The sequence below is a fragment of the Chamaea fasciata genome, unplaced genomic scaffold, assembly GCF_029207755.1.
Source record: "Chamaea fasciata isolate MVZ Bird 193981 ecotype frontalis unplaced genomic scaffold, bChaFas1.0.hap1 SCAF_11, whole genome shotgun sequence".
Lineage (NCBI taxonomy): Eukaryota > Metazoa > Chordata > Aves > Passeriformes > Sylviidae > Chamaea > Chamaea fasciata.
Window position 1 is genome coordinate 17,139,691 of NW_027094096.1, and position 13,871 is coordinate 17,153,561.

The 13,871-nt window shown below is 40.8% G+C and overlaps 1 protein-coding gene across 1 annotated transcript in view; it reads left to right on the forward strand.

Annotated features, from left to right (window-relative positions):
- Window positions 1-13,871, forward strand: part of PSMD1 (proteasome 26S subunit, non-ATPase 1) — a 66,921-nt gene that overhangs the window by 3,402 nt on the left and 49,648 nt on the right. Inside the window, exons 4-16 of the mRNA XM_066193425.1 lie at window positions 182-351; window positions 1,188-1,393; window positions 2,638-2,781; window positions 3,524-3,750; window positions 5,127-5,190; window positions 6,883-7,011; window positions 8,028-8,116; window positions 8,731-8,809; window positions 9,336-9,509; window positions 10,469-10,580; window positions 11,195-11,391; window positions 12,015-12,110; window positions 12,582-12,646. Of these exons, the coding sequence (XP_066049522.1) occupies window positions 182-351; window positions 1,188-1,393; window positions 2,638-2,781; window positions 3,524-3,750; window positions 5,127-5,190; window positions 6,883-7,011; window positions 8,028-8,116; window positions 8,731-8,809; window positions 9,336-9,509; window positions 10,469-10,580; window positions 11,195-11,391; window positions 12,015-12,110; window positions 12,582-12,646 (1,752 nt within the window). The remainder of the gene's footprint in view (window positions 1-181; window positions 352-1,187; window positions 1,394-2,637; window positions 2,782-3,523; window positions 3,751-5,126; window positions 5,191-6,882; window positions 7,012-8,027; window positions 8,117-8,730; window positions 8,810-9,335; window positions 9,510-10,468; window positions 10,581-11,194; window positions 11,392-12,014; window positions 12,111-12,581; window positions 12,647-13,871) is intronic.

Here is a 13,871-nt window from a genome sequence, read left to right on the forward strand (position 1 = left end):
TCTTGACAATGGCTAATACAGCACATAGCTCCATATTTCCTAGAAAGCTCCTGTGTGTGTGGATGTGGGGTTGTAGCTGTGGTCCCAAAGATGCAAGTTCAGTCAGGCTTGTATTTGAGTCATGTGGCCTTAAAGAGATCTGAACATAGAGAGCTGATGCTCTTCTCTCCCTCCTCTGCAGTGAGGTTCTCTATGAAGATGAAGGTTTTCGGAGCCGCCAGTTTGCTGCTCTGGTTGCTTCTAAAGTTTTTTACCACCTGGGAGCCTTTGAGGAATCCCTGAACTATGCTCTGGGAGCTGGTGACCTCTTCAATGTCAACGACAACTCCGAATATGTGGAGACGATCATTGGTAAAGAACTTTTGATGCAAAGGAAAAGCTCTTGTGTTGTCAAAGCTGCCGTAATTTAGAAATCTTACTTGTGTTAGCTTTTTTCTCTGTATTCTTCCTGTCTTCATGTTCATTTAAACCAATGCTGCAGCTAATTTTACCCAGTTTATTTATACTTTCTTATATTTTGGAATTCTGTAACGGAACTGACTTTGGAGTTCTGGAATTTTTTTCCTATTCTTAACCCTTATTCTGTAGTGAATTCCTAATAAGAAAATTGCTTTGGTTGTTTATTGTCCTTTCTCTCATTTGTGTGCTGACGTTGTTATCAATTTCAACATGACTGGAAATAATTCACTGGTAACTGTAGCTGCACACCTAATTGAGAGGGACAGTTGTGTTAACCCAGCTACAAGAAGATGGCAAGTCAGCAGTTGACTGGAGGTATAATTTTAATGCTTTTTAAAAATCTCATCTGCTGGAGTCACTTGGTTTGTACAGGATATGATGGAGCTGGGCTGGCTTTCAGTCTCCCTAGCTGGTGTTTGCAGTGGAGCTGAGAAGTCTCCTACTGCTGTTTTCTCATTTATCTAACATGACACTGGAACAAAAATCATATCCTTGGTTTAATTTTTAAAATACCTACTTGATTCCAGCACTAAAATCAGAGCTTTTTAGGAGATAATAGAAGTGCTTTCCACTATTTTCTGTATATGACTACACGAATGTCTAATTTCCTGTACTGTACCTGCTGGTAGAACCATGTTCATGCTCATGCTGGTCTCTTCACCTGTACAAAACCGCAAAAATCTGGCAACTTGACTTTCACCCCCCATATTTATTCATTCTCTCTTCAGCAAAATGTATCGACCACTATACCAAGCAATGTGTGGAGAACGCGGAGCTGCCGGAAGGGGAGAAGAAGCCTGTGGATGAGAGGCTGGAAGGGATAGTGAACAAAATGTTCCAGCGGTGCTTGGATGACCACAAGTACAAGCAGGCCATTGGCATCGCTCTGGAGACACGCAGGCTGGACATCTTTGAGAAGACCATCCTTGAGTCGGTATGTGCAAGAGACAGGAGGTGCCTGTAGCTAGGCTTTTCCAGGTATGGATCCAGAAGCCAAGTGCAAGATCCGTGTTGCTGTGGAACTTGCTCTGTTTTGTGTGAACAGAACGAAAGATAAAACTCAGGGGTGTGCAGTTCAGCATGTTCGTGGAAAGCAGAACCACTCAGGACTATCAAGTATAGTCTATCAAGATCCCACCTGCTCTTAGGAAATCCTTGAGATACAAGTTTATGGGAAAATATTCCCAGGAAGCTTGGCTATGTGCCCTCTTCATAAGGTATTCCCTGTCAGCTACTGGCGGAGATATGATACTGGCATGTAAGAACAGCCGTTTTATTTAGTTGTGCCTGTCATCTGCTGTAATTCACAGATCCCTTCTGTGGGAAGGGATCCTTAGAGCTGGGTAAGTGATTCATTAATGGCAGGCAAAAGAAAAAACTCCAGTGTGTGGGTGAGCTGCTCTGATTTTCAGTGACTTTGTGCAGTCTTGGCCTACCCCGACTCCAAGATGGTGCACCTTGATTTTAAAATCTTTCACTGAGGGTTTAGGGTAGGTCATGTTACTGTTAGTGGTAGTAAGAGAAGCAGGCCTGTAGTCATCTGCAGCAGCTCAGCAGTTGTGTGCAATCTTGTTATGCTGTAGTATCTCAATCATATGCCAGACACATAGCTTGAATCCTTTAAATTTTACGACTTTTATGTATGTTTGGATGTCTCCCACTTCTCCTGTATGTCTCCAATATCAGTATGAGTGATAGTCATAAGGCATCCATGCTTTCTTTCTTCTGTTTGTTGTCCTATGCATTTAATAACTTGCCCATTATAAATCCTTCATTCTGAATTACCTTTCTGAGGTCTAGTAACCAAATCAGTTTCTCAGGCTTGATCTTTTCTTGGTGCATGGTTTGTTTTGCCGGCATTTTATGTTAGTGTAGTGAATTTCACTGCATTCAAAACAAGAAGAGTGAAGGGAAGATAGGTATTGTACTTATAAGTTAATATTTTGTGTATTTTTACTTCTGAATTAAATATTGGTCCTGCATGATTTTAATAGTGTTTTTTCTTTAAACTGCAATACACCTGTATATAAGCTTTTCTGAAAATAGAAAAGGAAACTGTGGAGATTTACATGCACTTTTGGTCTGCTTTTTTGAATAGGGAAAGGGTAACTTTATTTTCCTCTCTGAATCCTGTTGTCAGTCTAAACCCATGCTTGATATCCCTGAATTTTATTTCAGAATGATGTTCCTGGGATGCTGGCCTACAGCTTGAAGCTCTGTATGTCTTTGATGCAGAATAAACAGTTCCGTAATAAAGTCTTGAGAGTTCTAGTTAAAATCTACATGAATCTGGAGAAACCAGACTTCATCAATGTGTGCCAGGTAAACTTCTTAAAGTAATGTTTAAAGATAATAAGAAGTTACTCTACTTTAGATATGTTTGGCATGACATCTACCTGTTCTCTGTCTTTTGTTCAGTTAAATGAAATATCTTTTCCTGGTTGCATGCTTCCAACGTATATCAGACTGAGACCAACTTGAAAAAGAGATGTAAAGATTGCATATTTGGTCAATTTATAGAGAGAGAAATCCATTCAAAGGCAGTTTGAGGACACAGACAACTCTGACAGAATATTTTAAGCCTATGTAGGGAGTATCAGATGGTAGGTTCACAGCTTGGAATTTTATTTATTCCTCACGAGAACATTTCCAGTACTTTGTTTTTTTGTTAAGCCATTGTCTGAAAGTGTTTAGACAGCCAGTTTTGAAGTTACTCAGATATTCTCAGATCTTTGCCAGTCTTGGTATGCCACATACACTCTACTCATTATTATGCCTGTTTCATTTCAGCTGAGACATCCCTATAGAATGACTGGTGCTTCTTCAACGTGCTTTTGAAATTTCTGTGTCTAGTAGGACAAGTCTTGTTTTTCTATGAAAACTCTTCTGAGTTTTCTATTGTCTTCAGTGAAAGACACAAAAGCTTTCTTTGAAGGGGATGTTCTGTGGAAGCAGCAGATGAGGGCATTGGAGTGCAGCCTTGGGTAGTGTTGTTTTCTCATTCTGAAGTATCTGATATCTTCTCCTATTTTTTTTTTTCCATTCTTCCCTTTCTCCCGCTCAGTGCCTGATATTCCTGGATGACCCACAGGCTGTGAGTGACATCTTGGAAAAATTGGTGAAGGATGATAACCTTCTCATGGCGTACCAGATTTGCTTTGACCTGTACGAAAGTGCGAGCCAGCAGTTCCTGTCTTCTGTCATCCAGAATCTGCGCACGGTTGGAACGCCCATCGCTTCTGTGCCTGGATCCACCAACACCGGCACTGTCCCTGGGTCAGAGAAAGACAGGTGGGGAGATTGACTTGAGAGGTGGGGGACTTGTTTGGCTCCAGTCCTGCTCCAAGGCAGCCTCATACTCCATGTATGGATTGCTTTTGCAAGCTAACAGGTCACTTTATTTAAGTAATAGGTAAGGCATGCTATTTGCTCAAAACAAAACTGTGTATTATCAAAATCTTCTGGTTTTTAAAGGGATTTTTCTTTGCAGTTGATATAAGCACAGAGCACTTACACTGCAGCTCAGCTAATGAGCAGTAATTCATTGAGCCACAGCATGAGTTGCTTGGGAATGCTGATTCTGTGTGATCTTTGCAGCAGCTTGCAGAGCTGAGGAAGGGGGGAGTTCAGGGAAAAAACTCATCACAGCTGCATGCAAGTTTGGTTTCACATAAAAGCTTGTGGGAAAAGTGAGCTCAGATGATACTGTGGTGTCAACAGACCCTGTTGTACTTGCAGTTCAGAAGAGCTACTTCGAAACTTCTTTGAGTTTTTAAAAACATGTTCAGTGGTCAGGATCACAGATCTTAACTGCAGGAAGCTGCTGCTAAGAAAAATCTAAGTTGGCACTAACTATTCTGTCATCTTTATTTCTTCTTTTGGTGACTTATGGGAGAATTGGCCAATCTGTGCTAAGGTTGCTGTCCAGTTCAGGGGCAGCATGGAAGAAGTTTCTTCCCCATCTGCTCTGTAATCACCATAGAATGCTTACTGGTGCTTTCACCAGAGCTCTCATGTCTGTGCACAACCTGCTCCCTTGCACTCTCTTTGATAGTGTGTGGTGGAGAATCCCACGTGGATCCAGGCTGGTTGAATTATAAGGGTTTATCCAGCTGTGGAGCTGAGTATAAATACTTGTGAATCAGTGACACAGGCATGGCAAGCATTTTCCTCTTCCTCTCTTCTTTTCCAGTGAAATCAAAGGAAAGACACACAATAGTTTATGTCAGCCTGTGAAGCATTAGAACAAGGTGCCAACAACTGCTTAATATGTTTAATTTCCATGTCAACACTCTAGAATCCATGCTAATAGTGACAAGCACAAGGCTTCTAGGGAAGGATATAATTATCCTTAATGCCTTGTTTGTTGACCTTGTTTTCTCACCTGTGTCTGTTCATTTTGTACAAGCATCTTTATTTTTGTTGCCTCTGTAGATGGAATAAGAGAGTTGGATTTTCCAGGCCTTGTCTTCAAGTTCCCTGAATATTGAGTGGAGGGGAAGTTTTCTGCTCAGCAGTAAGCTCCAGATAGTCAGACTTGTTTTATCAAAATCCTCTTTTCCAGTCATCATCTCCAAATCCCAGGCTACTCCTTCAGGTCAATGTTCAGACATAATTACAGTTCTTGACTTGCAAGTGATGCATTTTTCATTTTTATTTTATTTCAGTGATGCTATGGAAGCAGAAGAGAAACCAGGAAGCACTTGTGCAGCAGGGAGGTCTGCAGAAATTGTGAGTGCTCTTTCTGAAACAGACCTTACTGAGGTGTTCTCTTTGGATATCTAGGCCTTCTAAATTGGTTTGGCTAATAAAGAATGGAATTCCTTTTCTGTCTTGCTTGGAGACAAGGTGATAGATGATCTCTGAGGGCCAAATATCTGGCTTAATGTCCAGCAGTTCAGATACTGAAAGCTGTATGAGAGTGGGAGATGGTCAGAGTTCAGTAGGGAATTACTGAGTTCTGAAAAAGGAAACAGAAGGATCTGGCTCATGTGTTCGCTTTTTGTAATTGAAAAAATTAACTCATCCCAAAAGAATTTTAACTGCTGTGGAGAACCTTAGGGAGTGAATTAGCTTGATGCATTTTTTTTCCTCTCTCAAGAATCCAGCTGTAGTTCTGGTTGGATGGAACTGGTGCTGTTCTACAGGAATGGCAGAAGGGGATGCTGATGTAACATAGTTTCTTTTCAATGAAGGCATAAAGTTACGTCGGGCCTATATGATGCTGTGTCGCTGGGCCACTTGGTTGGAATCTTTTTGTTTAGTTTCTTTTCCCAAGTATTGGAGAAAGTCAGTTCACTTCTAACATGCACATACAGTTACATTTCAGCATGTAGAACAGTTAATGCAGTTTTGACTTCTTGAAGAGAAGAAGTGCTATCAGAGAGGAAGGTAAAACCCAAGACTAGTTGGTTTTTTTCTTCTTTTTCCCCATGGTAAATGTTTGCAAACAAGACTTGAGAATCTTTGAAAGATTCTTGCAGGTCATTTAAGAATTAATTAGGGGCAAACAGAAGTGTTTTCTTCAAGTTATATTTCACAAGGAAAACAAAAGGGGTTGGGTTTCTTGCCCTAGCAAGGAACCTTGACAATGCTTTTGTACAGTAAAGGTGTCTGAATCAGTTTCTGCTACATTGGCTTTGCTGATTGTGCCAAGTACACAAAGACAATCCGTGTGGCCAGAGATGTTCTTTAGCTTAATCTTCCACAATTCAGAATGCTGACTACAAAGAAATAATTGAGGGAATTAGTTTAAGGGCTGAACTACTCAAGCTTGAATGGTCTGTGACCAGCTAACAATGTCAGGACAAAGAGCTGCACTGTACTTTTCACCCTGCTCAGAAGAAACTGGTTTCTACAGATCCGTTTTCAGCTGTTCCATCATGAGGAAGGAGACTTTTCTCAAAGGGCTTTTGAAGATGAATGTATTAGTTTCCTAGTTCTACTAGCTGTTGTTCTAAATAAAGCTTGTAGCTCACAAGAATGATGCTGCAGCTCAGCACAGGGTCATGCAAAGTATTCTAACTTTGTGTCCCTGTCTGTGAAAGCTTCCATGACTATACAGGTTCGTTTATAAAAGGATTTGCCTCTGGCAGGAGACTTATTGTCTCTGTAAGGCCAAACAGCAGCTTGCAGAATGTCAGATGTCACCCATATCCTTTTGCTTACAATGAAATAATACATTTCTTTTTGATGAGTATCTTCTCCCACCTGCACTGCTATGCTCAAAAGATTTGATTTCTGGGAGGTTTGGGCTTGTGCACCAAGGACAGAAAAAAAATGTCTTTTTAGTCCTAAAACCTGATAGGTTTTGGAATATGGTGATGGGAACGCACCAGAGCTGCTTCTCATGAATTGTATTTTAACAGAACCGTAGTTGGGTCCTTGTTGAATTTTTTTTTTCCTTTCTGCTTGTATGTGAAGAACCCAGAGCCTAAGGACCAGATCTCAAAAATGATTAAAATTTTAAGTGGGGAAATGGCCATTGAGTTACATCTGCAGTTTTTAATACGAAACAACAATACAGACCTCATGATCCTCAAAAACACAAAGGTAAGAGTCTTTGTTAAATATGGTTGTCTTGTATTTATCTGATTAATCCTGTGGTGGTTTTGACCATGCTGCTATTGTTTTTAATGATAGGCTGCTATTAGCATGTTGATATTTTAGGTTTTTTCTGATTGATTATAGAAACTAATCTTTTTCTTACCCTTTTTTTTTTTTTTTTTGGTGGGTTTTTTTTTAATCTGTTCAGTAAGATGAGCAAAATTTACCCTTCAGCTCCATGCCAGATCCATTGCAAATGCTGGTTGGGAAAGGAGGAGTCAGCCAGGACTATAGGTTACAATATGCTGGTATCTTGATTGAGATGTTAGGTAAGCCCACACCTTCAGCTTGTCAAGGGAATCCTGGTATGTAGTAAAATACCAATATTTCCATGTAAGAGACAAAACCAATCAGATACTGTAATGTAGACAGAGTTAGTGAGTGGAGTAACTGTTTTTTTTCAGAAGGTGTTACTCAAGGGTGGGAAAATGAAAACTTACAGGTAAATACTCTTAAATTCTTACTAGAAACTATAGGAGAAGTTTTTATTTGTGAAGTAAGATGCACATCATCAGTAAAAGTAGTAGGGGTTGCTTGTTAGCAGGTTCATCTATTTCAGATGACAGTTCAAATGTATTGGAAAATCTTTTCCATCTGCTGGTGAAGTGTTCAGGAGTGATTCTGCAGTAGAGTTCTGGGAACAGCCTGGAAACATCAGCAGCACTCTCTGTGCAGTGCTCAGTTCTGGGAAGTGGAGGGGTGTGGTTCTCCAGTTAAGTGGCAATTGGAGTAATCACATCTCTGAAAGAAACTCACACAAAGAATCATTTTGTATGGGAAAGATAGCTTGAGGATATGTTAGAGTGTATTAGCAGTCTATTACCTGATTACAGGGGAATTGCTGGTTAAATTGAGGATCATTCTAGTCCATTTTTCTAGTGTACTGGCAAGCTTGTTAAGTGACCTTGGGCAGATCTTTTGCTGAATGATGGTGATGCTACTGATTGTTCTTGTTCTTTCAGGATGCAGTGAGGAATTCCGTGTGTCATACAGCAACTGTTATAGCAAACTCCTTTATGCATTGTGGGACAACCAGCGACCAGTTCCTTAGGTAAATCTATGGCAAGGAAGCTCCAATGTCATTTAGAGGTGTTTGAACAACACTGTTGCCCTCCTTGATACTTCCAGAGTGGTAACTGCAGAACTCTAATGGTGTTAGAGAATTGTTTCCGTCTCTATATCCTCACAAACTGGCTTTGTTTGACCGCTAACTATATGAGCAGCATGGAGGGTGAAGATCTGGAATTTCTTTTCTCTTTGTTTACCAGTTAGAGAGTTTCTGACATGATGTATCTTTTTACAGTACAGACTGACAGTACTGAGTAACTCTTGTAAGGGAAATGCTAGGGCTGACCTTAGGAGGGACTTGAAGAAAGCTGCAGAAACTCAGCTAAAGTTTATCCCAGACAATTGGTGGGCTGCATATTGAGCAGTTCTCTGTCTTTCACTGAGATCACCCATGTCTAGAAGCTTGACTACAATCAGGCAAAAATCAGGACTGATGAAGGGTAGAGAAATGTAAAGTGGAAATATAGTTAACTGCCTTCCCTTCTGGAGCTGCTTTTTAGTGTGAAAGCAATCTTCAGTGCTTTTAAATCCTGCTTGCTGGATTAGGAACAGGCTGGATGAAAAACTTTGTATAACCTTTCTCTTTTCGTCTTCTAGAGACAATTTGGAGTGGCTGGCCAGGGCCACTAACTGGGCTAAATTTACTGCTACTGCCAGCTTGGGTGTTATACACAAGGTAATGCATTCATATGGCATTCATTTCCCTCTGCCCAGTGTAAATGCTTGACTTGTGAACACTGAAAACGTGGAAATGGGGATTCTGAATGGTGCCTGCACTCCAGTGTACCTGGCACAGTTATAACTTAACATATTTTGTGTCTTTGCACTGAAAAGCTGTGTTTATGTTATTTCGTTTGACATCCAATATAATTTATGGTATGTTTTGCTGAGAATCAGAAAGGTCTTAGGAAAACATGGTTTAAGGAGAGAGTATTTTTTTCTCTTCTCTTCCTTTGTCAGTTGAACAGATTTAATAGATTCTAGGTATTAAAATTGCTGGTGGTTCTTAAGTGATTTTGGGACATACCAAAGTTCCTTACTGTAGTAATTTTTCTCTAAGTTTGAATGGTGATGTGTGGCACTGAAATACGGATTTTAGTGGAGAAAGTAATGGCTATAACACGTGTTTAAAGACTACTTTGCTGTTTTTTCACGTTTCACTTCCCACTGTCTTCCCTTCCTGCTGGACACTGGACATCCAGGGTCACGAGAAAGAAGCATTACAGCTAATGGCAACCTACCTGCCCAAAGACACCTCTCCAGGGTCAGCCTACCAGGAGGGAGGAGGCCTCTATGCCTTGGGTCTCATCCATGCCAACCATGGCGGGGACATCATTGACTACTTGCTGAACCAGCTGAAGAATGCCAGTAATGATGTGTGTATTTGGCTCAGCAGTGAGCCCTTATTTTGTTGGGAATATGCAGGAGGGTGCTAGCTGGTTCAGTAGTGGAGAGGTAGTTAAGCAGCAGCATGGTACTTAGACCTCCTCTGGAACTTAAAGATTGGTTAAAGGTTGGTTTTAACAACCTGTTGCTTAAGGTTTAGGTAAGATTTTTAGGAAATTCTTACATACTTGACAGTGACTGTAGCTTCATCATATTTATTACTTGTTTTATCTGCTTTGTTTTTCTAGTAGACCTGCAACATTCAGGCACTGTTATTATTTACAGCTTAGTTGTCAAGAAAATAAGCCACAAAATGTTTCTGCTGACCTGACCTGTAGTTTTAGTGCATCTTGCACAATAAGAAGTGTTTTACTTCTGCACTTAGTGTTTGTAGACCTCTAAGAAAAATATCTTTTTAAGTTGGGTATAGATCATTGTCCCAGCATGTTCCCTATTTCTTCTTGTGGAATCTCAAATTACTTTTTTTTTTTTTTTTTTTAATTCCATGAACGTATCCCACTAGTCTTACTGCAAATGTATACATTGTTAGAATAAAAGAGGTTATGGAGTGTTTTTAAGTGGGTACCTTTTTTTCCTTTTTATTTAAAAGCTATTGTTAGATTTGACGTGGCACAGATTTATGGTTTTACATAAATCACTCAGTGGGGCAAAAGATCTTGAAGTTACTACATACTACTTCTGTGCTATGTGTTAAGCTTCTGTTACTCACTCTTTATGGGCTTTTGAACTGTTTTTCTTCTATTTTCTGCCTCTTTCACTGGACCTGCTGCCTGAGACTGTGAAAGTGGTATTTCTAGCAGGTCAAGAGATCATTTTGAGTTAGGCTGGGGCTAAAAGGTTGCAGGTTTATGTTGATGGAAAGATGTCTACTTCAGCTGAAGCCATACTGTTCCCTGTTTTCTGACTGATCTTGCATATGCTTCTCTAGATTGTGCGACATGGTGGCAGCCTGGGCTTGGGGCTGGCTGCCATGGGGACAGCACGTCAAGATGTGTACGATCTGCTGAAAACAAATCTATACCAGGATGATGCAGTGACAGGTAAATGTTCTGCTTTCAAAGCAAATAATCATCTGAGGCCTTATCAGGCACCTGGGCTTTTTTGTTGTGGTTTTTTTTTTTTTTTTTTTTTTCCCCCCAGGTTTTCTGTTAGCAGCATAGATTGTTTCTAGCTGTGTTTTATTTACTGACCTTTTCCTGATCATTATGGTTCTTTAGTTATGTGTCAGTAATGTTCAGAGATCCTGTCATGACTGGCACTGTGGCAAGTTTTGATAAGACATGCTAGGTCTTTAAACAGCTCTGCTCTTTTCTTTGTCATATGCTTTTTCTTTAGTGTGGCTGATCTCCAGAGTAATTTGCTTTTTTGAACTGAGTAATTGGCCTGGAGATGGTTGTGGGAGTTACTGCTGCAGTGGTGGGGCTCATAGGAAAATGATCTCAGCAGCTTTTGGCCCAAGGAAGCAATTATTGAACTTGGTAGAGAAAAGTTCTAAGTTGTGATTACAAACACCTTTTGCTGTGAATAATGGAGCTGTTTGGCATGGTGATGTCCAGAAGTGATCTATTGGCCTACATCTGGTGTGATTCTCTAGATACAGTATTTATTACTTTTGGGAATAGAGTTGACTTTTTTGCTTTTCTGTGCTTTTCAGGTGAGGCAGCTGGCCTGGCACTGGGGTTGGTTATGTTGGGATCTAAAAATGCCCAGGCTATTGAGGACATGGTTGGCTATGCACAGGAAACCCAACACGAAAAGATCCTTCGAGGCCTCGCAGTTGGAATTGCTCTAGTCATGTATGGGAGGATGGAGGAGGCAGATGCTCTCATTGAGAGCCTCTGCAGAGATAAGGTAAATTGAGCTGTGACTTAATCCCTGACTCTTGTATTACATGGCTGACCTTCCTGCCCATTTGTGAATCTCCAGCTACGGGGGTTGGCTCTTGTGAAACAGAGAAGTTCTTTCATAGGTCTGAAGTAGGACTGTTTCACAAGTTGCTGCACTCTGATCAAAAATACAAGAACAACGCTGCTTAGTTGTGTGTTTCTTTAGCCTTGTATGTGGGCTTCATAGTCACATGAACAGCAACAGGGAGTAGAACAGGATGTAGTGGTTAAGAACACATGAAACTTGCTGCAGGTGGATCATCTCAAGGCTCTGATAGTGATCATTGCAGATAGCAGGTGAGAAGCAGAATGACACCTCTGCCCTATACCGTACACAAAATGACACCTTTGCCCTATACTGCTATGCTGCTATTCCTGCAGCATAGCAGGCTCTCTGCTCCCTGAACATAGTAATGACAACCCTGCTTTGGTGATTGTCTTGTTACTAGTCCCAAATAAACAATTAAGCAACAAGGGTGACCTGTGACCTGTTTGCAGACTCAAGACACAAGAGCAGAACAGATTTAAAGTTAGAATTACTGAGTCACCATTTGGATAGATGTGAAATATTGATGCTTTCTCTTCCAGGATCCAATTCTCCGTCGTTCCGGCATGTACACTGTGGCTATGGCGTACTGTGGCTCAGGGAACAACAAGGCTATCAGGCGCCTGCTGCATGTGGCTGTAAGTACTGTGGCCTTAGGAGCACTTAGGAAGCAAGCACATCACTTGGTCGGGCTTTGTGTCTGCAGTGTTAATTTTCTGGTCCAAATCAGAGATTGTGAAGTGATGAAAGCTTTCTTTGGTATTATGAGTAGAACTAACAGGGCCTTCTGACATTAGGGTAAGTAGATTTTCAGATTTTTAGCCTGGTATCACAGAAAACGACCCTGTTAAAAATTAAAACATGAACCTGAACTACCCAGCTAACAGGTTTGCAGTGAATAGTCTGTGTGATGATGGGCTGGAGAAAAAATGAATTAAGTTCTAAAGGATAAGGTTTGTCTGTTCTTTGATTATCTTGCAGTTGAACATGATTTTAACTAACTTTCTCCATAATCCTGTCTTCTTGATTAGCTGACATCTGACCTGAAATGTTGCAGAGTTCTCAAGTGTTTTAACTGTATTCTGAATGTCCTGTTTTTCCTTCTGTAGGTAAGTGATGTGAATGATGATGTGAGGCGGGCAGCTGTGGAGTCACTTGGTTTCATTCTGTTCAGGTAAAGTGTCTTCCTCTGTCACTCCTGCAGCCTTGAATTTAATGTCTGTTACTTTTTCAGAAAATGAGTATGCTACTGCTTGCACAAAGTGACTCAACTGCTAATTGAATGGATTTTGAAAAGTTAAAAATCTGAGAGATTGGTTTAGAGTTAGAAGCCTTCCTTAATGTTCAGCAGACATTTAATGAGGTTTCTGTGGGTTTCCGGACTTGTGGCTTGTGGCTTAATAGTGCAGGATTGAGAGTTAATTAAAAATTAAATATACTGTGCTTGTGCCAAGCCTTTTAAGGGCAGTAGTACTCAGACCAATATATCTGCCTAATGGCTATCTAAAATGTTGTGACTTTGATTAAAAGAAGGTGAAGGAGGACCTTGAAATGGACTCTTTCTTAAGTATCCACTGTTAAACTGTGAACAGTTCCTGGGCTTACAATGTAACATGATCCCATCACAAAATCGTCACAATGTTTCCTTTGCTGTCTAAACTATTTCTGAGATGGTGTTTTCTAGTGCCCTTCAGTCCTTGGCTAAGGGGTGGTTGGGGAATTAGAAGGCTCCCTAAGGACTACACGTGCATCTGTTAATACAATAATCTGTGTAATCTGAGCACTGAGCCAAACTGCAGCCTTTCAGTGCGGCTGAGAGGAGCTGGTGCCTACTTGGGTCCATAACTGTAATTTAAAAATAGTTCTTCACATCTTCTTTTGGTTTGGTAGCTGTCCTTGAAAGGAGGATGAGAGGTTCTTACAGATGGGGTTAAAACTTGGGTTACCGATGTGAGCAGTCGGCTTTTCTGTAACCATGTTGTTCCTCAAATGGAAGTGACTCTGTGCCGTTCTGCTCTATCTGTAGGATAATTGAATGTGGTTTGCAAAGAGGACAGATTCTCTCCGTGGGCAGCAGGTGTCTCTCAAGTGCTTCTGCTCTGTTACTTCCAAGCAGCACAGCTTGTTCCATGCTGCTTAGGGATCTCTGCCTCTCCTGAAGCCAAGGGGTCTGTTTAGCTGACTTCTGTATCTGTGTACAGAACAAAAATTCCATGCACGCCTTCCATAGTTTCAGGCATCTTTTTTCAAAACAGGTTGTGACAAAGTCCTTTTGAGCTCAGATTTCAGCGTGATTTTTCTTTTCAACAAATGCAAAACACAATTGGACATGGATAGCTCTTACCAAAATGAGAAACTTTCAAGGCTCTGAGCTAAACCATTTACCATGTGCTGGCATC